The 26,518-nt window shown below is 50.4% G+C and overlaps 1 protein-coding gene across 5 annotated transcripts in view; it reads right to left on the bottom strand.

Annotated features, from left to right (window-relative positions):
• Positions 1-4,078: 4,078 nt before the first annotated feature.
• TDRD9 (tudor domain containing 9) overlaps positions 4,079-26,518 on the bottom strand; it is a 110,994-nt gene continuing 88,554 nt past the window's right edge. For 4 of the 5 annotated variants that reach the window (XM_078447791.2, XM_078447792.2, XM_081796003.1 and 1 more), the window contains 6 exons: positions 25,400-25,509; positions 24,818-24,914; positions 18,122-18,260; positions 14,678-14,796; positions 6,151-6,223; positions 4,079-4,836 (listed from right to left, as the gene is read on the bottom strand). In XM_078447791.2, coding sequence (XP_078303917.1) covers positions 4,735-4,836; positions 6,151-6,223; positions 14,678-14,796; positions 18,122-18,260; positions 24,818-24,914; positions 25,400-25,509 — 640 coding nt within the window. In that variant the 3' untranslated portion in view covers positions 4,079-4,734. The remainder of the gene's footprint in view (positions 4,837-6,150; positions 6,224-14,677; positions 14,797-18,121; positions 18,261-24,817; positions 24,915-25,399; positions 25,510-26,518) is intronic. The other variant, XM_078447794.2, reaches the window with a different exon arrangement.

Below are 26,518 nucleotides of genomic sequence, written 5' to 3'. Positions count from 1 at the left end.
AACAGAAACGGTACCTCCTATTGTCACAAGCCGTGGGAACACTGCGACGGTGCGGCCACCGGGAAACGGGGACCCTGTCTCGCTGGCAGGAGCGTATGCCCACTGGTACCAACCAGACCGAAGGCGGCGTGGCCACGTCTACTAACTGGATGATTTTCTAAATGCCCTTTGACCCAGCAATTCTTACTTTAGGAGTTTATTACGGGTTATGTAAATGTATGAGGATAGTCACTGCAACGCTGTATATCACAGCAAGACTAGAAACTATCCAAATGTCCGCTGTGAGGTTGTAAAGTCAGTTACAAGACAGCAATTAAACCATATACTGTGAGGCACTGAAAAAGCAGGAGTAGACATCCAGAAACAGGATCCACAACAAACATTAGGTGGGCACACGGAGGTACAGCTGAGCGCACGTTGTGTGCGGCCCCCGGGGAAAACTGACAGAAACAGTGTCCACACGACAGAGACCAATCTCCAGACGTGTCCAGTGAAAGGGTGCAAAGGCCCCGGCTGGGCTGCCTTCGGGGCCACCGTAACAAAGCCCCCACACACCGCGGGGCCCTGAACAACAGGAACTCATTCTCTCCCAGTTCCGTGGCAAAGGGTCTGAAATCGAGGCGTTGGCAGGACTGTGTTCCCTCGGCGCGGGGGAAGGCTCGGGGCGCAGGGGGAGGGTCCTTCATGACTCTCCCAGCGCCTGGTGGCTTCCGGCACTCCTGGGCTTGTGGCCATGTCCTTCCGGCCTCTGTTTCCATCCTCGGACGGCTTCTTCCTGGCGTCTCTTCTGTACGTCTCCTACAAGCACACCCGCCACGGGCTTTAGGACCCACCCTAAATCCAGGATGATGACCCCATCTCAAAATCCTTCACCTAACCACAGCTTCAAAGACCCTTTGACCAAATAAGGTCACCTTTACAGGAGACTCAGGGGTTAGGACGGAGACAGAGCCTTTGAGGGGCCACCATTCAGCCCACAACACCGGTGGCCCTGAGAACTCTCTTCCCTCGGATTCACTGAATCCGGGCCCCTCGCGTCCTCTGTCCCGCTGGCACGCGGCCCAGGCTCAGCGCGGAGGGTCTCTCCCCGGCCTTGGCTGCAGAGCGCCCACGCGGAGCCCCACGCGGCAGCCGGCACGCTCTCTCCGTCGGTCAGTCTGGGCACGGCACGGTCTTGCTCAAAACCCTCCGAGTCTCCCCCTTGCTCGAGTACAAGACAAAATCCACCCCGCGGCCCGGACCTGGCTTCTTTCTACAGGCCCCCCCCCCCGCCACACGGCTCCTGCTCCAGCCCCAGAGGCCTCCCCACTGGCCCCCCAAGAACACCAGGCACGCTCCCTCCCCCGATCTCAGCCAGGACCTCAGGTCCTCCCCACAGAAAGGCTGTCCCTTCAGAAGGCAGCGCCACCGCACACACCCGCCAGCCATGGTCTGACGGTCTCTGCAGAGCGCGCTCCCCAAGTCTCCCTTCTCCATGTGCGCACCATCCACAGGGACACCGCGGAGGGGAACAGAGGCAACCGACACACGTGGCCCACAAGGCCTCAACCGCTCCCTGCCCGGCTCCCGACAGAGAGAGCCGCACACTCCTGCTCGGTCCCTTACCCGGACCCCGGACCCCCGCAGCTCTTCCGTCTCCCGACACCCCGTCTGTCGCCCATCTGTACCCGCTGCACCGGCAGCTCCGGGAGTGCGGGGAGCCTAGGCACGCTCTACTCACAGCTGACCTCAGGGTCCGCAGCCCAAAGAACGCACGGGTGAGGGCTGGGGGGTGGGGGGGGGGGACAGGACGGCCTCTCACTCCCTGCCCTTTAAACCTTCTCATTCCATAACCTGTACATGTATTACTATGAGCATAAATAACTCCTTAAGACCATGGGGATACACGGCTGATTAATCCCTGACAAAGCAGGAAAGAATATCCAGTGGGAAAAAGTCTCCTCGACAAATAGTGTTGGGAGAACTGGACAGCCACATGCAAAAGAATGAAACTCAACCACTTTCTTACACCACACACAAAAATAAACTCAAAACAGATTAAAGACCTAAATGTGACACAGGAAACCCATCAAAATCCTCGAGGAGAACACAGGCAATAACCTCCTTGACATGGGCTACAGCAACATTTTCTTGATGTATCTCCCCAGGAAAGGGAAACAAAAGCAAGACCTCATCAAAATAAAAAGCTGCTGCACAGCGAAGGAAACAATGAGCAGAACTAAAAGACGCCCCACCCAGAATGGGAGAAGATATTTGCAAATGACATCTGATAAACGGTTAACCAAAATCTATAAAGAACTTATAAAACTCAACACCTAAAAAACAAACAATCCAGTTAAGAAATGGGCAGAAAACACAAACAGACACTTTTCCAAAGAAGACATCCAGATGGCCAAGAGACACATGAAAAGATGCTCAACATCACTCATCATCAGGGAAATACGAATCAAAACTACAATAAGATATCATCCCACCTGTCAGAAGGCTAAAATTAACAACATCCTTATGCTTATACCAGCATTGTGTACAGTAGCCAAGATATGGAAGCAACTGAAGTGTCCGTCAATACATGAACGGATAAAGCAGATGTGGGGTGTGTGTGTGTGTACATGTACATACGTACACACAAACGATGGAATGTTATTCAGCCAAAAAAAGAAAACCTTGCCATTTGCAACAACATGGATGGCGCTAGAGAGTATCAAAAGTGAAGTTAGAGAAAGACAAAATACCACATGATTTCTCTCATATGTGGAATTTAAAAACAAAACAAATGAGCAGAGGGAAAAAAAAAAGAGAGAGAGAGAGGCAAACCAAGGATCGGACTCTTAACCATAGAGAACGGACGGTCCCCAGAGGGGAGGTGGGGGCCGATGGGGGAAACAGGTGACGGGGACAAAGGAGGGCACCCGTCGGGACGAGCAGCGGGTGACGTATGGAAACGCTGCGTCACCACACTGTACACCCAGAGCTAGGAGCACACTGCGTGCTGATGAACTGGACTTAAAATGAAGCTTTAAAGGCCCACAGGACTGGAGAAGCGTGCACACGAACAATCGCCGTGTGATCGCTGAGTAACGCCCCGTCTTCTGCGGAAGGCGGGGCCGTCAAGCATGCTGCTGGCTTTTGCAGAGAGCAGGATTTCCAGAGTTGCTGAGAATAGAATGAACTAACCAGTCACGCCGACGTGACCACGTCGAGCGATGGGGAACGCGGATACCGAATGATATAAAGAGCTCAATCTTCACCAAGACAGCAGCAAGTAGACGACGACTGTGGCGGAAATCACGGAGGGCAAAATTTACTTACGATGCTTAGCAAGATGGAAGCAATTCCAGAAAAAAGAGTCAGGATGGTTTTCTTTAAGGGTTAGAACCAGAGAAACGAAGAAGCTGGATTTTTTTTTTAAGCAAGCCTTCCGGTACCATCTGACTTAACCAGGCCCCGCGCTGGACGGTCCCGGGGACCGGCTGCCCCTCACCCGCAGCGGGGCGCATGCCTCGGACCCCGCAAAGCGAAGAGCTGGCAGCAGGGGGACCTATCCTGCTTCTTTTCACAGAGGACTTTCTGAGGAGGTAGGCCTCGGGCTGCCCCAGGCATCAGGAAGGGCTGTGCTGCTAGCGCGGTGCCCCCCTCCTGCCTGAGGCTGGGAGTGCATTCCCGGAACCCCCACCTGGACCACTCTGGCTCGGAGCTGAGCAAGACTGGGGGCGCGAGTGTGACACGGGCGACAGAGGGACACACACACAGTGCTGGGCCCCCAGTTTACAGAAGCTCCCCAGACGGCAGTTGCCCAGACCTCTACGCGATCTCCTGGTCACCACCCCACGGCCCCCAGATACATAGGCTCCTCAGATTTTCTCACGGGCTTCGAACTGCCCGCTGGGAGTAGCCTGCTTAGGCGCCCGCTCCCCTGATCCTTCCTGCCGCCCTCGCGGACCCTCCTCCCATCAGCGCCTCTGACAACCGTGTGAGGCCACCAGGGACCCCTTGCCGCCGTCTTCGCAGCGACTGCTCCTCTGATGCAACCCTGACCGACAGGAATCTCCTCTGACTAAAAACTGTCAGAAACAGAAACTTGGTCTCATGCTTTTTTATTCTTTAACACAGATAATACTAGTTGCCCGGTAATCTCTCTGATTTCTGAAATTTGGACTCCGAATTGTAACGTAAGTAAAAATCTAAAATATACAAAACTGAAGTTAGTTTTATCAAAATTAAATATTTTTCCTCATGGAAAAGAAAATTAGAAAATGCCACACAGTTGTAAGAAACACGCAGCTCCCTGTTGCAGGGTTTGCGGTTCGTGGTTCTGCCTGTACCCCAGGTTTAAATCACTGTAACAAGATAGAACATACTAGCACATTCTGGAACCTTACGTGTAAGATCATCTATTTCTGTTTACCTTAATAAATTTAAAACAAAATATAGTTCTTTTTCCAAATAAAGCTTTCTTTCAGAACGGTGTTATCCCAGAATCGTTTAACACAGTGATTTTCTGTTTCTGGAAAAGACCAGACTTTCCAATCCTTCCCACCAGAACAGAAATACCACTCTCCAGCCACCACCCACAGAGAAGAGGAACCAGGATGGGGAAGACCTTTTGGATGCAGCGGGCAAAGACTGTAACGCTCAGATACAGAGAAGTCAGTCTACAGCTGGAGCCTTTAATCCACTGCCCCGTGGCGGATCTGGTTCCTCTGGGAGGAACCGGGGCACGGCCCGCCGGCACGCCTAGGCACTGAGAACAATCAGTTTGTGAAGCTGGTAGAGAAAGGTGTTCTTCCCTCGGTCACTCTCCCGGTCAGCCTGCTCCATGACCAGCTTTGGATCCACCTGAGGGGACAAAAGGACCAGTCAGACCTTTCTAGAAGACGGGCCTGCGACACATCAAGTAAAGGAAGTAAAATGAATCATCAAAAGGACACACACACGTGCACAGACACGTAAGACAGCAGAAAGTAGTCTTCTGGTCTCCCGGCGTATTCCAGAACACCTCCCGTCTCTCACAGCGCTCAATGCCGCGCGTCTGACAAGCCACTTTCAGTAACCCGGTGACTTCACCCAAAGCTCCACACGCTCCTCCCCACGTACACACGAACTGCGGCTCCGCTATCGGCTTCTAAGTATGTACATTTTCTAAAGCACATCAACCTCAAAGTAAAATTCTGCCCTCAGATTAAGTCTCCCAACAGAGTCTGCAGGAGAGGTGGCCGGCGCACCTCCTGTCCCCTCCTGTCAGGGAGCTGGCTCCAGGCCCGGTCCTGAGGGCTCTGAAGAGGGACACCGGTCGGTGCCCAGGGGAGGAAGAAGGTCTCGTGCCGACTGAGGACGGGAAACACCACCTGCAGGGGCATCTCGTGGCTCACGCCGCAGCGGGTTCATTCACAAAGACGCCCTTGGCTCTAGAAGTCAAGCTGCAAACCCCTCCCCTCAAGTCCAATTTTATTTTATTTCATAAACATTATACACGGTAAAAGTCAAGGTGCCCCGGATGGGCCCTGCCCTATTTCCCAACTGCTATGGACTGAACTGTGTGCCCCAAATCCCTAATGTTGAAGTTCAAATCCCCAGTGCGATGGTGTCTGGAGGTAGGGCTTTGGGGAAGTGAATGGGGTTCCATGAGGTCACAAGGGCGAGGCCCCCACGACGGGATCAGAGCCCTTCTCAGAAGAGACGTAAGGGCGACGCTCTCCACCACGTGAGGACACAGGATAGGGGCACGGGCCTGCAAGCGAGGAAAGGGGTTCTCACCAGAACCCGGCTGTGCTGGTGCCCTGACCTCTGACTTCCGGCCTCCGGGAACCATGAGACAATAAACGTCTGCTGTTCAAGCCACCCCGTGTGTGGCACGCTGTCAGCCCGAGCACACGGAGGCAACACCGATGCGCCCCGACAGCTGATCCAGATGTTCCTCCCGGCTTCATCCCAAGTTACAGGACAGTCGGCCTGGGCATCACAGAGGGCACGCCATCCAGAGACCGCCGGTCTGCTCTGTGACGCTACCCCATGACTCAACAGAACCGTCCACATCGCCTGTCCCTTTCTAGTCTCTCCGGACCCTCCACAGCCCCTGCCCTGGGCCCCTCACTCCCCCGAGCCCATCACTCCCGGGCAGGCGGCTCGCACGGCGCTCGATTTCTCACCCACCTGATTCCATTCGTACGGCTTTTCATGCCACGTAGGGACAATTCTCTGTCTTGGTTTCGACTGACAGAACAAACTACAAGTTAAAGAAGAAATACATCATCTTAATTATACTCAGTAACTGAAAACCAGAAAGTCAGTAACTAGGATTTAAAAAAAGATTGAAATCCAGAATTATAACTACAATAAGTTTTTTAAAGGTCAAGATTTACATACTTACAACCAGCAGACATTTAAATCTACCGTACGTTCAAAACCAGGCACGAAATGGAGCAAAGCAGGGGTTAAGACCAACCCTCGTTCTCCCCGTCCCTCACCCACGAGTGGAGGTGCCCCGTCACCACACATCACTGCGTCACGGGATGGAGCAGGGTATTTTCTGCCCTCTACTCTAGACACCTGTGACAAGCTGGGAATGCCACCGGCTTAAAAAGGCAGAGGGCTAGAGACTTCTAGCAAAGACAGAATAAAGAGGTCTGGAAATCTTCTTGCCACCTGAAACAACTATGAAATTTGACAAAATTGTCAAAAAAAAACCCACCCCAAACATTCAAAAGCTCTGGAAATTAACGAAAAGCAAACAAGCTGAGAAGCACTGATTCATGAGAAACTGCGGACTTCAGGTGAACTGTGGGGCCAGCTTCTCCCAGCCACCGCCCATAGCCCCCAGCAGCACGGCCTAGGACCCAAGCGTTGCCAGGGACAGACTGGCCACGAAAACCAGCATCTCTGCTGCCAGACTGAGCTTCCCTGATTTGGTGCAGGGGGTGAAAGGCCCTCCTGTGTGGCAACACTGTCAGCATAAATTGTCCACCTGACAGGCAAGACGTAGAGAAAGCACACAGCTCCACTGGCCTTCGGTCACAGTCCTGCTGGGGGCCAGAGCAGACCAGCAGACCAACAGACCACGTGGAAGCCCAAGAGGGAGAGCCTGGAGTGAGAGCACCAGAGGGCCAGACGCACACACACACCCGGGGGGCGGTGGGGAGGCTGCACACACGTGCAGACAAAGTCCATGGAGGCCCTGAGCCGGGCACGCGGCCCTGGGCCACTGGGAGGTGGCGCACAGGAAGGCCCTGGGAAAACATAAAAACTGGGGAAGAGTTCAAAACCACCCGAACCTTGGATGCACCACCCAAACCACACATACGTCTACCGGCAAAGGGCAGGAGCTTAAAGGCTTAGGTAACTAAGCACAACTTCTGACCCCTCGCTGGCTCAGCACTAAGCAGTGCAGACACAAGGACAACTCCTAGTAAGCCAGGCTGAAAAATAAAAAAGACAACGAACACAAAAACAAAAAGAGAACCCAGGCATCAGTGGCCTGACAACACGGAGGGAAACGTATCCTGCGGAAGCCTGCAGGATCAATACCCTATCCTGCTACCCTGCACCGTCTAAAATGACCAATTCTCAGCCAAAAACTGAGACATTCTCCCAGAAACAGAAATGTGTGACCCATACTCAGGAAAAATGAGCAGCCAAAATAAGGTGAGTGGGCCCAAACATGGGTTTAGCACACAGGACCTCAAAGCAGCCACGCTAAGTATGTACGAAAAATTAAAGCAAACCACGTTTTAACAAATACGTGGAAATATGATGACAATGACTCAAAGAGAATTGCAACAAAAATCAAAAACAGAAAAACCCAAAAAGAAATTCTAGAGCTCAAAAGTACAAGAACTAAAATGGAAGATCCCTTACAGCAGACCAGCACGTGCAGGTCTGAGACGTCAGGATAAAGAAGCAGGAAACTGAAGGACAAATCAATAGAAATTAACTACTCTGAAGAACAGAGAGAAAAAAGATTGAAAAACAAATGCCCAGAGACTCAGAGCACAGCAAGACAACACCAAGTGTACAGACACAGGTGTGACAGGAGCCCTGGGGAATGAGGGAAGGCATAGAAAAAAAAATATTTGAAGAAATTCCAAGATGCAAATAGATTATAAGTAAAAGGACAGAAAAGGATGTGCATGCAAACAGAAACCAGACTGGTAGGGTAGCTACATTAATATCTGACAGACTTTAAGACACAACTCTTGGGACACTTGAATGGCTCAGTCCAACTCTTGATTTCAGCTCAGGTCACAATCCCAGGGTCGTGGGATCAAGCCCACAACAGGCTCTGCCCTGGGCATGCAGCCTGCTTGAGAGTCCCTCCCCACCCTCCCACCACCCCTCTCCTACTCGCAGACAGGCACACATTCTCTCTCTCTTTAAAAGAAATTTTTTAAAAAAGAAGACAACAACTCTTCCTAGAGAGAGAGATTTATTTCATAATGATAAAGGACTGGCACATTCTGAAAAGGCAACAATTACGAATGTATACATATGAAACAATATAGCCCCAAAAACATAAAAGAAAAGCTGACAGACTTGAAAGAAGAAATAATTCAATAATTCTAGAAATGTCAATACCCCACTTTGAATATTCATAGAACTAGTGAGAAAATCAGCAAGGATAGACACTTGATGGCTGCCACAACTCACCAGCTTGATCTAACCAACATCAACCGAGGCTTCCACCCCACAAGAGCAGGTGCACATTCAAATTTTCAAGTGATCACGGAACACTTCCCAGGAAAGACTATATCTATGCTAAGCCACAAAACAAGTCTCAATAAATTTTAAAATATGGAAATCATTCATGGGGCACCTGGGTGGCTCAGTCGGTTAAGTGTCTAACTTCAGCTTAGGTCATGATCTCACAGTTCATGAGTTCAAGCCCCGCACTGGGCTCTGTGCTGACAGTTCAGAGCCTGGAGCCTGCTTCAGATTCTGTGTCTCCCTCTCTCTCTGACCCTCTCCCACTTACACTCTGTCTCTCTGAAAAATAAACATTAAAATAATTTTTTTAAATATGGAAATCATGGAAAGTATGTATACTGCCTACACAGAAATAAATTATATATCAACAATGTAAGGAAAGTTGGAAAATATCCCCAAATATCTGAAAATTAATATACTTATAAACAATTACCCATTTGGTCAAAGAATACATCACAAGGAAAACGAGAGCATATTTTGAAAAGAGTGAAGGGGCGCCTGGGTGGCTCGGTCGGTTAAGCGTCCGACTTCGGCTCAGGTCACGATCTCACGGTCCGTGGGTTCGAGCCCCGCGTCGGGCTCTGTGCTGACAGCTCAGAACCTGGAGCCTGTTTCAGATTCTGTGTCTCCCTCTCTCTGTGACCCTCCCCCGTTCATGCTCTGTCTCTGTCTCAAAAATAAATAAACGTTAAAAAAAAAAAATTAAAAAAAAAAAAAAGAAAAGAGTGAAAATTAAAATAGATCAGAAAATATGGGATGCAGCTAAAACAGTGACAGAGGGGACATACAGCTTTAAATGCTTGTGACAGAAAAGAAAGGTCTCAAAACAATAATCAAAGGTGCTAGGTTGTACAACTAGAAAAAGAGCAAATTAAATCCAAAGTAATCAGAAGTAAAGGACTAATAATTTTAAGAGTGAACATCGACAAACAGGAAAAAACATTAACACTAGGAGGAAAAAAAAATCAGTGAAATTGAAAAGACTGACAAAATTGGTAAACTTTAGCTGAGTTAACCAAGAAAAAAAAAAAAAAGGAGACACACATTATCAAAATCATAAACAAAAGAGGGGACACAACTATCAACTGTACAGAAAATAAAAGGATTATAAAAATATTCTGAACAATTTTATGCCAATAAATAAGTCAATTTAAATGAACAAATTCCATGAGAAGATATTTACAAATGACATATCACATAAAAAGTTAGTATCCAAAATCTGTAAAGAACTTATCAAACTCAACACCCAAAAAACAAATAATCCAGGGAAGAAAAGGGCAAAAGACATGAATATAGACACTTTTCCAAAGAAGACATTCAGATGGCCAAGAGACACATGACAAAACACTCAACATCACTCATCATCAGGGAAATACAAATCAAAACCACAATGAGATACCACCCCACACCAGTAAGGATGGCTAATATCAACAACTCAGGCAACAACAGATGTTGGGCAAAGATGCAGAGAAAGGGGAACCCTTTGGTACTGCTGGTGGGAATGCAGCTGGTGCAGCCCCTCTGGAAAACAGTATGGAGGTTCCTCAAAAAATTAAAAATAGTACTACCCTACAACCCAGCAATTGTGCTACTAGTTATTTACCCAAAGGATACAGGTGTGCTGTTTCAAAGGGGCACATGCACCCCCATGCTTATAGCAGCCCTATCGACAATAGGCAAAGTATGGAAAGAGCCAAAATGTCCATGAACAGATGAATGGATAAAGAAGATGTGGTATATACATACAATGGAGTATTACTCGGCAATCAAAAAGAATGAAATCTGGCCATTTGCAACTACGTGGATGGAACTGGAAGGTATTAAGCGAAGTGAAATTAGTCAGAGAAAGACACATATCATATGACTTCACTCATATGAGAACTTTAAGACACAGAACAGATGAACATAAGGGAAGGGAAGCAAAAATAATATAAAAACAGGGAGGGGAACAAAACAGAAGAGACTCTTAAATATAGAGAACTAAGGGTTGCTGGAGGGGAGGTAGGTGGGGGCATGGGCTAAATGGACAAGGGGCATTGAGGAGAACACTTGAGGGGTTGAGCACGGGGTGTTATATGTAGGGGATGACTCGCTGTATTCTACTCCTAAAATCATTATTGTACTGTATGCTAACTTGGATATAAATTTTAAAAAATGAATAATAAATAAAAATAAAAATAAATGAACAAATTCCAGGGATGCCTGGGTGGCTCAGTCAGTTGAGCATCTGACTCTTGTTTCCAGCTCAGGTCATGACCTCATGGTTCATGAGATCAAGCCAAGCATCGGGCTCCGTGCTGAAGGTGCAGGGCCTGGGGTTCTCTCTCTTCCTCTCTCTGCCCTCCCCTGCTTGCCATGCTCTCTCTCTCTCTCTCTCAAAAATAAACATTTTTTTAAATGAACAAATTCCTAAAAGACACAAATTACCAAAACTGACTTAAAAAAAATAGAAAAATCTGAATACACCTAAAATATAAGAAATTGAATTAGTAACTTAAAATTTCCCCACAAAGAAAAGTCCACGCTCAGATGGCCTCATTGGAAAATTCTGTCAAATATTTAAGGAAGAAATAATACCAATCTCACACAAACACTCACAGACAAGAGTAGCAGGGAACACTTCCCAACCCATTCTTAGAGTCCAGTTTTACCCTGATACCAAATCAGACAAAGATATCACAAGTAAACTACAAAGAAACAACCCTCACGAATACAGGTGAAAAAATCCTTAATAAAAACATGTTGCAACCAATCTACGAATCTATGAAAAGGATTATATACCAAGTGGAATGCAAAACAGAAATGCAAGGCTGGCTTTAACATCCAAAAACCAATTAATACAATATACCATGTAAACTGAATGAAAAGAAAAAAAAAAAAGCCATGCTTACCTCATAGACAGAAAAAAATACTTGGGAAAATGCACCTCCTTTCCTAATAACAGCCCTCAGCCCACGAGGAACAGAAAGGATCTTTTTCAACCTGATAAAAGAGCCTTTATGAAAACCCGACAGCTAACATCATACATTAACAGTGGATGACTAAATGCCTTCTCCCTAAAACTGGACGAAGAAGACAAAGCTGTTTGCCTTACCACTTCCATTCAGCATTGCAATGGCCAATATAATAAAACAAGAAAAAAAAATCGGAGCATAACAGGTCAGTAAGGAAGAAGAAAATCTGTCTTTGCTTGTAAATATAACCCTGTATGTGAGAGAGAAAACCTGAAGAATCTACAAAAACTACTATACTAATGGCTTTTACAGAGTCACAAGATAAAACCAATACGTAAAAATCAATTCTTCATTTTTAGCAAGGAACAGCCCAAAAACAAAAGTAAAAGAATTTCATTCACAATAGCAACCCAAACACTAAAACACTGGGGCGCCTGGGTGGCTCAGTCAGTGGAGCATCCAACTTCGGCTCAGGTCATGATCTCACAGTTTGTGGGTTCGAGCCCCACGTCGGGCACTGTGCTGACAGCTCAGAGCCTGGGGCCTGCTTCGGATTCTGTGTCTCCCTCTCTCTGCCTCTAACCCACTCACATTCTGTCTCTGTCTCTCTCAAAAATAAATAAAGCATTAAAAAAATTTTTTTAAACAAATGAATACAATATATATGGGAAAAAAACGATCTAGAATAGTTAAGCATAGGGGCACCTGAGTGGCTCAGTCGGCTGGGCAACCAACTTCACTCAGGTCAGGATCTCACAGATCGTGGGTTTGAGCCCCGCATCGGGCTCTGTGCTGACAGCTCAGAGCCTGGAGCCTGCTTCGGATTCTGTCTCCCTCTCTCTGCCCCTCCCCCACTCACGTTCTATCTTTCTCCTTCAAGAGTAAATAAACATTAAGAAAAAAATTTAGAATAGTAAGCATAATTTTGAAAAAACAAGAACAAAATAGGAAGACTAACGTTACCCAATTTCAAGCTTTGGCAATCAAGACGATGCCATGTTGGCGTACGACAGACATAAGCAAAAAGAAACAGGAAGTCCGGGCACAAACCTTTACAACATTTGTGGCCAACTGATTTTTGACAGGTGCCAAGGCAATTCAGTAGGGAAAGTAGAGCTTTCCAGCCAATGTGGTTATAACAAACGGATGTTCAGCTATGACAAAATGAACTCAGACTCTTGCACCTCATACCATACTACACAAGTGTCATCTCAAAACAGACCAAAAACCTAAATACACCAAGTAAACGTAAGAGAGGAAAATAGAGAACAGAACTTCTATGACTTTGGGCTTAGCGAAGATTTTTCAGATGTGACAACACCAAAAGCATAATCCATTTTTTAAAAAAAAAGATAAAGCAGAGGTCATCAGAACTAAGAACTTGTATTTTTCAGAAGATACCATTAAGAAAATGAAAAGACAAAATACCAGGAAAATATCTGCAAAATTACATATCTGCGAAGAAACTTTCAGCTAAAATTTATAAAGAATTTCTAAAACTCACAAACAAGACAACTCGATTTAAAAACTGGGTAAAAGATTTGAACAGATATCTCACCAAAAAATATACACCTGGTTAGCGAGGATATGGACAAATGCTCTGTATCATTAGTCACTGAGGAGACACCAGTCGGAACCACAACGAGCTCCCACCATACCCCCACCGGACCGTCGACCATAAAGAAGTATCCGGACGGTGCCGAGCGGCGGCGAGGACGTGGAGAAACTGGAACATGCGCTGCTGGCGGGAACGTAACACAGCAGTCACCGTGGGAAACCATGTGGCCGGTCCTTAAAAGGCGAACACAGACTCACCACGCAGCGTACCGACGGCACTCCCAGACATCTACCCGAGAGCTGAAGATAAACGTTCACCTGAGACTTTACACGACCCTTCGCGGCCGCGCCGTTCAACAGAGCCCGACACCGGGAACGATCCACGCGTCTCACCCGCCGCGGAACAGAGTGTGGCGCAGACACAACGGAGCATCACCCAGCGACAGAAAAGAACAAACGTGTTATGACACGGATGAATCGCAAACCTGTTATGCTAAGTGAAGAAAGCCAGATTAAAAAGGAAAAAAAACCCGATTCCACGTACATAAGGTTTTCAGAGACTGAGCGCAGATCAGTGGAGGCCAAGGGTGGGAACAGACGTGCTTTACAGATGAGCAAAAAACAACTTATGTTTTTTAAAACAGCTTTGTTGAGATATAATTTATTTACTACACAATTCATCAATTTTAAGTCTGTAATTCCATAATTTTAGTAAATTTACAGAGCTGTGCGACAATCACCTAATTCAGTTTAAAAGTTTTTTTTAAATATTTGTTTTTGAGAGCGCAAGCAGGGGAGGGGCAGAGAGACGGGGAGACACAGAATCCGAAGCAGGCTCCAGGCTCTGAGCCGTCAGCATAGAGCCCCACACAGGGCTCGAACCTGTGAACTATGAGACCATCACCTGAGCCGAGGTGGGACACTTAACCGACTGAGCCGCTCAGGCGCCCCCACCCCAATCCAGTTTTAAACCGTTTACGAGTGAACTTTCGGGGAGGACAGAAATGCTGTACCACTGAGCCGTGGGGAGGCTGGCACAACTGTACGAATGCACTACGATCACTGGACGGCTGGTCAGGACGAGGTCACCCTTGCCAACGGTGGCTGTGAGGTAACAGGGACACCGGGCACTGGCCCTTCCTTGCCCGAGGCAGTGTCCCGTGGAGGGCAAGCAGCATCTGGCATCGTGGTGATATTCCGCACCTTCCCGTGTACATTCTAGGGGGATTTCTTTTGGTTTCAGGAGCACTTTTCCTGTTTTCTAGCATCGTTTCTGATCTGGGCGTCGGTCCCCTGGGCAAATACCCTGAGACGCCCCATGCACCTTATGTATGTCCAACCTCAGCACGAAGTCCACAGAAAAATATGGTTACGTAAAAAAACGAAGGGTGTAAACTAAAGCTAGCCTTTCTCCCGACAGCTGGGACAGCTTTGCATATTGAACACCTTTTCTAAGGTGGACAACTTACCCTAGAAGTTTCTGACGAGCGCTGTCCTGTAACTGAGCGATTCTTTCTGGCCCGAGAAACTTCGACCCATTGGGTCCGTCGCACACTAGCTTGTTAACAGCAGCCCTGAGAATATTGATCTGTAAATAAATGGCAACACCAACATTCATGTGGTTCTGTAACTGAATTCCGTTCCACATTTAAATACTTCATTAGCGTTCAGAGTTCATACTCTTATGACTATCATCAATACGGTTTCTGGAACAAATTATTAAAACAACACAAATAACATCAATCACCACTACTGTAGTTTAAGGAACAGTAACAAAAGAAACCACTGAAAATCAGCAAGAAAGGTTCTGACGTTTCAGTCTAATCACACCTCTTCCACCCCTCCTCTTCTGCTTGGACGCACATAACCGAGTCCAGTCCACCCTCACAGTCGGGTCTGGGGGCAGATGACGCTCCACTTCCTGGAGGCAGGGATCCACAGACCCTGTTGGGAATCCTCCGGTATGAAGACCGGTCTCTTCTCCCTCATTTGTTTATTCCACCATTTCTTTATGACCTTACGGACACGCAAATAATCATCTTACCCTCCTGGGTTATAATCCAGTACTGCTTTGTTCATTTTGCCGCCCAAACCGCGGCAGCTTTGGCCAGTGGGGCTCTCTCGGTTGGCCCTGCGGCCCCTCGACGTGCCCTGTCCTCTAGCTCCGAGCACTTGGTTTACTTCCTGGCGCTACAGGAAGCCCCACGCCTCACCCTCTGTTTTCCCTGCTCCAGCCCCAGGAGAGCCATTTCTCCAAGGAGCCCGCTTCCTTCTCCCGGAAAATCCTGTCAGAAACCAGAGTCTGGGCATCCGGTGTGCTGGTGGCTTTGGGGGTGTCACAGCCTCTAGGCCTTCACAGGGCAGGCGGTCGGTACACGCATGTGTACAGAGCCATACGGACGCACGCGCACGCACTGGTGCATGGAGAGGTCACACGTGCTCATACTGATGAGCGTCCGGGTCATCCCGTATCCCAGGGTCCATTCCAGCCTTCCCTGCTCGTCTGGAACTCCTGTCCGGTGAGCAACCCAGCTCGCACATCCATGTACCGGCCGCTCAGCCTCAGTCCCGTGTAAACACCTCCAGAGTGAAGCGGCTGGACTGAGAGAGAGCAGTGTTTATGTGCTGCAGCCTGACTGTTTTCAGTCATAACACTGTCTTCTAAAGCTCCTTTTCTCCTCAACGCAATTACCCAAAATCCGTGTGTGTGTGTGTGTGTGTTTCAATCACACACCTTAGTTCCCCTCCGTGAGGGGCAGCCTGTGTGTGGGTTGACAAGCACATGGGGTCACGCATCCACCAGCTGAACACCCCAGAGAGCAGCCCTTCTGCTCTGGAGTGACCACCAATCCGCTCTGTCCGTTAGTTTAGCCTTCCCCAGAATGTCACGTGAATGGACTCTTAAAATAGTAGCCCGTGAGTCCTGGCTTCTCCTACTCGGAAACACGCATTTAAGACTTATCCATGGGGTGCCTGGAGGGCTCACCATCTCACAGTTGGTGGGTTCAAGCCCCGAGTCGGGCTCTGTGCTGATAGTTCAGAGCGTGGAGCCTGCTTCGGATTCTGTGTCTCCCTCTCTCTTTGCCCCCGCCCCCGCTCTCTCTCTCAAAAATAAACATTAAAAGAAGTTTTAAGAGAGACTTGTTTGTGTCGTTGCATGAATCAACCACTCATTCCTCTGAAGTGCTGAAGAGCATCCCATCCCACGGGTATCCTGCACTCCCCAGTTGAAGGACATCTTGGCTGCTTCCAACTTTCAGCAATTATAAACGACGAGTGACGCAATCGACATTCCCAAATGGATTCTCTGTGGATGTGAGTCTTCAAATCTCTTAGAGAAACACTTTGAGGTGGGACCGTCGGGTCTCACGATGGATGTGTGCTCTGTCTTCTAAAGCTCTACCTCCTTTCTGCGTCCCCAGAGTCCCTGCTGCTTCACATCCTCGCCAGCACTGTTGTCAGTTTTTTGGATTTCAGCCATTCTAACAGGCACGTGGACGTACGTCACGGTCTTAACTCGCATTTCCTCGTGAATAGGACACTGCTGTCCATGTTTTCGCTTACTTACGTTTTTAATGACTGGCTTGCGTATTATGATAAAAGTCCTTTATCACGTACATGATCCGCAAGCATTTGCTCCTCGCGAACGGCCCATCTCTTCATCCTCTTAGCCGGGTCTCTGGCACAGCAGGTTTTAATTTTGACAAAGTTCAGCTTCTCCTTTCTTCTTTCACAGACTGTACTTTAGGTGTTGCATCCCGAAACTCCCTGCCAAATCCAAGGCCATCCAGATTTTCTCCTATATTTACTTCTTGAAGTTTTATATTTTACAATTAGGACTATTAAGGAGTATTTTTAAGCCCCCAAACACCTTAGAGTGAAAGTTAAGTCAATAAAATGAAAACACCGACAACTGTAACCACAGCAGCCTGGGGGATAAGGGCGGGCTCGGCGCAGCTCACCATAGCGCCTGCCTTCTTCCTCCACCCCCTTCTACGCAGTTACGCCGACCTCACCTAGTTCGTACAACTTCTGAGAAGAAAAAGGGCCACGTACTTTACAGTGGCGCCGTTCAAACTACCTGTGGTGGAGGACCAGCTTTCTCACTTTGCAAAATGTACCAAAACTGAATTACTAGAACAACGAACTATAAAAAACACAAGCATATAAAACATAAGCCCACGTTTTTCATTATCAGATTCAAAAGCCATAAAATTACTTTGTCAGCCTGCTCCCTAAGTTTCTAAGTGCTTAACCTTGCCCGCTACATTGATCGCGTCCCGGCCGCGCACAGACACACGTGGTCGCACCGCTACGCGCTCAGCAGGCCGTCCACCCTTGTAGAGAGAGAGGATGAAGCCGAGAGCAGGATTCCGCTTCCTCGCTTCCCGCCGCGGACCAGCAAGGATGTGCAGCTAGTCCGGACCTGGAGGGAGGCGTGGACAGAGATCCCCAGCAGTCCTACTGGCCTGGTGTTTACTCCCACTGCCCAGAAAAGCCTCCTGTGCCCAGAGATCCCACAGGAGAAATTCAGAGAGCACTGTCTCTATTGGGAAGCTACTTCCTACAGAAAAGGGAAGTAAAATAGGCAGGTTAAGGGAGAGCAAGCACCTCTGGGGCCAGAGACGTAGGTCTGTATTTAAAGGTCCGTTTAAAAAATAAATAAATAAATAAAAATTAAAAAAAAATAAAATAAATAAAATAAAATAAAATAACTGATAATAAATAAATAAATAAATAAATAAATAAATAAAGGTCCGTGTCAGACACTGCGCGGTTAAATGGGTGTACAAACCAACCGAGAAGGGGGGGGGGGGGGGGGGGGAAGAGAGAGAGAAAGAGAGGGAGAGAGAGAGAGAGAGAGAGAGAGAGACAGACAGACAACTACTACAGTGCTGATGAGTCAGTCTTACCTCTATGATATCCTCCACGTTGAACTGAACATCAAATGCTAGCTCAATGTCATGCTCTGGCAGGATAGGGGCCCCCGTGGTTGGATTCCACCCCAAACCACAAAGGACTCCAGTATAGTTTTTTCCATCCCGATCAACCCTAAATGAAAAGTTTTGAGAAGAGTTAGTATTTTGAAATTGTTAACCCATTGTTTCAACGTTAAAGGAACTGGCCAATAAAATCATTGTTCTGCCAGACCTCGTACAGCAACTAATTTTGTTTATTTTTGCATTTTCTCTTCCGGTGTTTACATCAGAAACAACAGAGGCTATGTAGTTATAAGGACGGTAAACGTGTTTATCAGTCCGTTATTTAGGTTTCTATTTCTCACTGCAGCACAGAACATAGAGACTATTTTATCACATTCAGTCTTTTCCTTCCTTCGAGTTCTTCCCATGGGTTAAATTCTTATTAGCGAGGTTTCCACAGAATATTTATGGCTTGTGAAACAAGTCTAGCACTTAGAAGCTTACAAGATGTTATGTCCCACCTTCCTACCCTGAAACAGCTGTACACACGACACAGAGCGTTATATCCTCCTTTAACCAAAACCTGCCCCCTCCCTCCAGCACCACGCCCTGTCACTTCCATGTTCAACACATCCTTAAACCTGGTGACCCCTCCATCTCAGCTGCCATCAGCCTGGTCCAAGCCATCGCCACTCTGCACCTAGACTCATGCGATCCCTTTCTGACCCATCTTCCCCACACCTACTCCTGCTTCTTCCAGTCTGGCTCCCACGCAGCAGAGAGTGTTAGTTTTTCAAAACAGACCCAGGATTTTTTTTTTCTCTTCCCATCATCATAACAGAAACAAACCCAGTCTTAAGGGTGGTTTCCTGTGCCATTTTGAGAAAAACCAGAGCCTGCTGCGAGCCACGCAGCATCCAGTGCCCGCTTCGCTCCCCCAGGTCATCTCAAACCCACGTTCTCCCTCCACCCCTGCGCCAGGCTCCAGCTCCCCCGGCTTCCCTACAGGCCTCTCTGCCAGGCTCCTCCCGTGGAGACCCTTCCTCTGCCCGTGGGCTCCTTCTTTCACCCCAGATGTTAGATTAAATGACAGCACCACAGCCCAGAACAGGCTCGACAATGTAAAATGAACAGATATTGGGGTGCCTGGGTGGCTCAGTCAGTTAAGCATTGGACTTCAGCTCAGGCCATGATCTCATGGTTTGTGAGTTCGAGCCCCACGTGGGGATCTGTGCTGACAGCTCCGAGCCTGGAGCCTGCTTCAGATTCTGTGTCTCCCTCTCTCTCTGCCCCTTCTTGGCTTGTGCTCTGTATGTGTCTCTCCCTCTCAAAAATAAATAAAAACATTTAAAAATAAAAAAATAAAATGAAATACCTTTTCCCATAATTTATATCAATAGTTTTGGTTTTTTTTAATATCAGGTTTTTTTTTTAATGTTTATTTTTGAGACAGAGAGAGACAGAGCATGAACGGGGGAGGGACAGAGAGAGAGGGAGACACAGAATCGGAAGCAGGCTCCAGGCTCTGAGCCGTCAGCACAGAGCCCGACGCGGGGCTCGAACTCACAGACCGCGAGATCGTGACCTGAGCCGAAGTCGGACGCCTAACCGACTGAGCCACCCAGGCGCCCCAAGTTTTGTTTTTTTTAATCAACAACGTTTTGATGAAAATAATCTAGGCAAAAAAAGAGCTTTTTTCTTAGTCCTAAAGATATACATACACACACAACAGACCTTTTTCACTTCAATGAAAATGAAAGAGAATCCCACTTCAAGTGAAATCAAAGACCCAGAATTCAGACTGGTAAATATGGAGCTGAGCATTCGCTATACAAAATGATCACTGAAGTGTTCCTTTATAAACACTATGCTCCCCACGTTTTTCATAGAATATCATTTACAATTATTTCAGTTTATACAAAATTTTTCCAGAACACAGATAACAGCCCGGGTCACCAAGAGTACGACTAACGGCTGCTCATCGGTGGCCCTCACATGTGGCAACACATGCTCATCACCACGGACGGTCCCCAGATATTCAGCCTGGAACTGACCCGCACCTGCTCATCTGCCCTACACCTGAAATCAATAAAGGTAATTAAAACACCAGCTTTCGTTCTTTTCTGAGGATCCGAAAAACTTACGGGACCCTAAGACACAGTAATTAGGACCACAGAAATATTTTTACTTCCTTTGTAACCACATTTAAACTCAGACCGACAACAGCAAAAGTCACGACAGGATCCAAGCAAGCGGGCTCGGTGCAGACACAGCAAGGACACGCCAGACGAGCAAACCGTTCGGAGACAGCTTACGTAAAGGAGCTCACGTTTATGGAAGCTGACAACTGCTATGCTTGTTAGAACCAACTTCTCCAGACAATGACGTTTAAAGTAAATACAACAGAAGAGGAGCCTGTCCTGCAAGCTCGTACTTTACAGCTGTCTACACGAGCCAAAGAAGGAAACATAGTTCCTCTAGTCAGTCTGAAGCCTCCATATAAAAATGTTCCCTTAAATATTCTGCAACGTGCACCGTAGTAATCTGCAAAGTACTGTCCACCCTTAAACAACACAGGTTTGAACTGAGCAGCTCCAATTATATGTGGATTCTTTTCAATGAATACACTGGAAAATTTGGGGGGCATCTGTTGAAAAGAACATTTCTCGGGGCGCCCGGGTGGCTTGGTCGGTTAAGCGTCCGACTTCGGCTCAGGTCATGATCTCACGGTCCATGAGTTCGAGCCCATGTCGGGCTCTGTGGTGACTGCTCAGAGCCTGGAGCCTGTTTCGGATTCTGTGTCTCCCTCTCTCTCTGCCCCTCCCCTGTTCACGCTCTGTCTCTCTCTGTCTCAAAAATAAAATAAAAACGTTAAAAAAAAAAAATTAAAAAAAAAAAACAAAACATTTTTCTCTAGCTTCCCTGATTGTGCGAATGCAGTACGTAAACACATAGAACACACAAAGCGTGTGCACCTACCCCAGGTTATCAGTAAGGCTTCCGGTCAACAGTAGGCTGTGTTGTTTGAGGGACAACTGTGTGTGTTCAAAGTCTACTGAGATTTCCAAATCCTGCCAAGGCCACTCCCCGGGGAAGGACCTTCTGCCTCCTTCGGCTTCCCCGCGATGCTGCCAGGAGCGGCCAGGGCAGGACAGACATCCCTCACGGCAGCTACCGTCTCCGGGCACCGTGCTGCGCCCGCGAGCTCACCACTGCCCTTCTTTACAGGTGGGGACGCGTCAGAAGCTGGAGGGGCACCTGGCATGCCCCGGGGCGGGCAGCAGGGGGCATGCCGGCCAGGGAGCCCAGGTCTACCTGCCGCCACAGCCTTCCCACCAGACCCGACAGCACCCCCTCCCGCTCTACATTCCCGTCACCTCACGCTTCCAATACTTAAAGACACCTTTGGGGTGCCTGGGTGGCTCAGTCGGTTAAGTGTCCGACTTCAGCTCAGATCATGATCTTATACTCGGTGAGTTCAAGCCCCGCGTCAGGCTCTGTGCTGACAGCTCGGAGCCTGGAGCCTGCTTCGGGTTCTGTGACTCCTTCTCTCTCTGCCCCTCTGCCTCTCACTCTGTCTCTCTTTCAAAAATAAATAAACATCAAAGAAAAATTAAAAAAAAAAAAGACACCTTTGCTGTATTCCCCAATTTTCTCCAGCTTTTTAAAAACAGAGGTAGATCAAGATGTTTTAAATTACAATCGCTTCTCGGCCTTTTGGCTAATATCAAGTGAAGATGTTTTAAATTACAAAAACGGTCCACGACTACACTGAACAATTCAGACGACACGTCGGCGCACAGAAGGCGGCATGCCGTCCAGACAGGGAGGTCAGGAGCGCACATCTTACGTGCTGTTTTCATGGTGCAAAGCGGACGCTTTCCAGTGAGAAGTGGGGTCTTGGATGCCAGGCCTCGGGTCTGAGTGGGACAGTGGCCGGAGCAAATCTCACCGTGGAACGCTTCGGAGGTCGCTCATCAAAGGGGACACGGCTTCCACTCAGCTCTGTCAGGATGCTGGCCGTGGGCACCCAACCACCAGGCCGCAAGGAAGCCCCGACGAGCCCTCGCAGACGCCACCCGCAGAGGCCCTGGCGAGCAGAAGCTGAGGCCCCGGGCCACCAGCCACGTGAGCAGGAGGGCGGAGGTAGGGTTTCCACGGGAGCCTTCGGGCCTCCTGCTGAAGACCCGCTCACCACGGGGCTGTCCCTGGCGGCCGCTGAATCCCTGCCACAGCAACCAGAGGGCTGATGGCTGATCTGTCACGCGGCCAGTCAGCGGAATAAACGGTGAGAGAGCGAAAGTTCCCTTTTAATCCACTGCCGTCATCCATTAACGGGTTTGCCTGGCGGGGCTTTTCTGTTGTTTTGGAAGAGTTCTCCTCCCCCGGCCTCCGCAGCACCCCTGCCCCATGGAGCCCTCCCCACCGCCCCCTGCCCAGCCGTGAGGACCCCGGCGGGAGGTGAGGGCGGCCAGCAGAATGCGCTCCTGGAGACGCCGGGCTCGCCACCGGCGCAGAGGACAACGCTCCAGCAGGCTCTCCACGCGGAAGCACCCCGGGGCGGGGGCGGCAGGAAAGGCGAAGCCCACCCGGGGGCAGGTGCGCCGAAGGGCGACCGGAGGCAGAGGCGACAGGGGAGCCAGCACCGCCAGGGCTCGGTCACCGGGCTCGTGAGCTGCAGCTGGTCAGCGGCCACCAGGCGCGGGAGAGGGGACCGCGGCCCTCCCTTTTCTCCACCCAGTGCGGGAATAAAGTCCCTCCTCATCCTCTCCGAAGGGACCTTTTTCTCCCTCGCCTCCCGCCACCACGGACGCCATGTTGGAGATGGCAGACCTTCCCCGTGGTCCCCGGGTGGCCTCCAGCGTCGATGGCGCGGACCCTGCACCGAGGGCCGCTGTTTTGGAAGAGTTCTCCTCCCCGGGTGGCCTCCAGGATGGCGCGGACCCCGCACCGAGGGCCGCTGGGGCCGGGGCGCCCGGTGCGGGGGGGGAAGGCCGAGTGCGCCCATGTCAACCATCGCGTCCCCCGCAAGCTCCTCAAGCACAGCTGCTGCTGACTCCACAAGTTACAAAAGGCTCCCCCAGCTGACCAGAGGCAGCCTCCCGTGACGAGGCGCAGGCCACCGTCCCCTCTGGGCCCACCTGGCGGAGCCTCCGTGTTCGGACCGCCGGCGTTCCCCACGCGGTCACAGAAGGCGCCCCATTCTGGCTCCCTTAACCTAAACTCAACAAAACGAGCGTGAAGTATGGGCTACGTGCAAAGTACTACCTTCCCCCTCTGACGCTTGTTTTTGTTCTAGAATGATGGTGATTTAAATACCATCGATTTCCACATTTCTTGAGTGTCTCTATAACGTAACCACTTGCGCTTTGAAGATTTGAAACTAATACCCGGAGTCACACAAACCCTCCAAGAGAGCCCATTTAGAGGGAAATCGAAGCAGGAGCTTGGTCTAGTAAGAGGCAAGGACAGTGCAGCGTCCGGGTATTCCCGGAGCCGTGCCCCTGCTCCCACACGGTGGCGCCCTTCCCTGTTAGACAACGACACGTGCTGCAGTTTTTACAGGTCTGTCCGCCCCGCGGAGGACTCAGAAGACACCCCATTCATCGAGATATTTATCAGCTCGTTATGGCAAGATTAGAGAGAAGCCCAATTCCAACATTTAAAGGCATATTAAATCCTTTGGGGACAAGAGCGGGTTGGGAACAAATACATATGTGACTAGAGTAGGGCAGTGTTTATAAAAGCCATTTTACGTCCACTCTGCAATTACTAAAACGGGTATTTACAAAGATGTCGTAATATGAAAATGCCTGTATCTGTGGAAAAGGACGCAGTACGACAAACACCTAAAAACAAAAAATATACTGAAAATAAATACGCTAAACATTTAAAAATGATGACGCTACTTTTTTCCCATTCAGCTTTTTCCAGATTTTTCTAAGGAACGCACGCTTTCAGTGGGAAGCAAGACCCTACTCAGCTGTCGTCTACACTGCAACAAGCACCATCTGAGGCCACACCGGCAGACCGAGCAGGTGTATGGAGAGAGGGCCGAGCAAGCGGCAGGGTCGGGTGGTCCCGGGGGGGCGTGCGGCCTTCCCAGAGACCAGACCCCGTTTCTCCGCAGCCGCCGCCCTCTGCAGACGCCCACGAGTGCTTCCCCGGCAACACCCCAACTCTCAAGTGAAAAGCTCACGTGTCCCCACATAAGGGTGCCCCGAGTTTTCCCCCCAGCTCACCGCCCTCTCCGCTACAGCCTCCAGGAGAAATCACTGTTTGGTCGAGGCATCAAAAAGAGCTACACCAGTAGGACACAGCAGTGCACCTCCTCCCCCATGGTCACCAGCGCTGGGGGGGGGGGGAACCAGGCGTCTCGCGGACAGCCAGCCGGGAGCCTGAGAGCAGAGTCACACCGCGGCCCCTCTCCAACAGGACGCCCGCCCCGAGCCCGCTCCCAGCTCCTCCTGTCCCTCCTCCAGCCCCTCTCTCACTCAAGCCCCGCGGGACGGGAGCTCTCTCCCAGCCCACTGCAGGCGTGTCCCCGCGGCAACCGCTCCCATCGCGCCCAGGCAGGCGCGGCCAGGGTTCTGGGTCTCCTCTCCAGGGGAGGGGGCACAGGGGTGCGCTCGCCCACCCGGGTCCTCGCTCCGCGAAGCCCGGACGAAAGGACGACGAGCCCCGCACCTCAGCTCCATGGCGGGTGCGAAGAGCACACTGAGGAGAGCCGGGAGGCCAGGGATGTGCGGCATCAGAGAGGTCTCTCTCAGCAGCATGGTGGACCCTGCGGGACGGGCAACAAAGGCAGCGTCAGGGGCGAGAGTCGCTCTGCAGGACCCCGCGCCCTCCTGGCACACCCCCCGTCCCGCGTCCCCCGCTCCGCGGAGTCCACCCCATGGATGCGCCCCACGGCACCCCCCAGCGGACGCCATCAGACCTGCCGGGGACCTCTGTCTGCCTGCTCTCCTCTCCTCTCCCCCCCTTCCTTCTCACTGGGCCATCGGCTTTGTCCCAGGGCCAAGCCCTGTTCTACTCTGGGGACAAGCATGACGTACCAAACGACCGACCCGTCAAGAAACCGACACCCGCGCCCTCGTATAAAAGGAAAGGTGACGCTCTCTTAGCCCCGCAGCGGCCGGCGCGCTCAGAGAACGGCCTCCAACTGTGGCACAGATACACGCGTTCGCTGTAATCACGGGACAAACCACTCCTGGTAACAGAGCGGCGCAGGGAGAAGAGCACGCGGCAAGTGAACACAGCCCCACTCACCGGTGGCGTTGACTGACAGGGAAGCCGCAACCAGCATCCTCTGGTGGAGGTCCTCAGGGGCGTCGCTGATGACGACAGAGTTGATGCTTTCCTTCTCGATCCAAACACACCTGAAAGGGGCGTCGGCAGGAGACCGAGGCTGAGCCGCCCACGGGGCAGCGCGCTCCGTCCAACCCGCAGCTGGCACGACAGACACAGGCAAGCGCGCGAGCGCAACGCTCAACAGGTGAAAGCCTCTTAACGTCCCAGCGCTCCTTGGCGCCTCCTCTTCTCGCCCGGGACCGCCGGCTCCCACCCTCGTCTCTCGCAGGCCTCGGCCTCGAGCGACACCCGCGTGCCGACAAGGCCCAGATCGCCACCTCCGTCCCAGGGGCCAGGTCCCGCGCTCCCAACCTGGAGGCCATCAGCTATGGTGCAGGCAGGCCCCCGGCCCCCCCTTCGCTTGCCAGCAGAGGCCCCGGGGCCACTCGGAAGGCCCTCCTCCGCTCTTCCCCTTCCAGTGTCACCGACTCTACTCTCACACCGGCCTGCCGACCCCACCCGGGAGCTCTCGTGAAGTTGTCTGTTTCCGCACCTCCTGCCGGGGACTCAGCGTGGCCCACGATGTCCCCACCCGGGATCCCAGCAGTGGGCAGCCTCAGAAGTACGCTCCTGCCTGACACCCTCCTCCTCCGAGATCCGGTGCGTTCTTCCTACCGTGCTCCGCACACCTTCAAGCGCCCACAGACCCCCTGCCAACCTTTCGGAACCGCAGGCTCTAGCAAAGGGCCGGTGGGCCCGAGCGCTGCACCCCTCACGGCTCCAAGAGGCGCCTGCTCTAGGCATCCAGCCGTCAGTTTACCTTGTAGCCAAGCGATTGTTTAAAGGGCACGGTAAGATTTTCCAACTGGCTTCAGATGTCGAGACCTCGCTTCTGGAGCTCGCCCTCACCACACAGCTCTGCGGCCCCTCCGTTTCCGCCCTCCCTCCAGCCTCACACACTCATTCAGAAGTGCAGGGTCACAGCGAGGCCAACGCCTTCAGCCAGCCTTCACCGCCCCTCACTGCTGCTCCTCAGCCTCCCCTGCATTCCTCCCGTCACAGGATCTCTGGAAACCTCTGTGGCCTTCCGGGTGTGGT

The sequence above is a fragment of the Panthera onca genome, chromosome B3 (assembly GCF_046562875.1).
Source record: "Panthera onca isolate mPanOnc1 chromosome B3, mPanOnc1 haplotype 2, whole genome shotgun sequence".
Classification (NCBI taxonomy): domain Eukaryota; kingdom Metazoa; phylum Chordata; class Mammalia; order Carnivora; family Felidae; genus Panthera; species Panthera onca.
The sequence above is the reverse complement of the archived record's forward strand: the minus strand, read 5'-3'. Positions and strand labels throughout refer to the sequence as shown.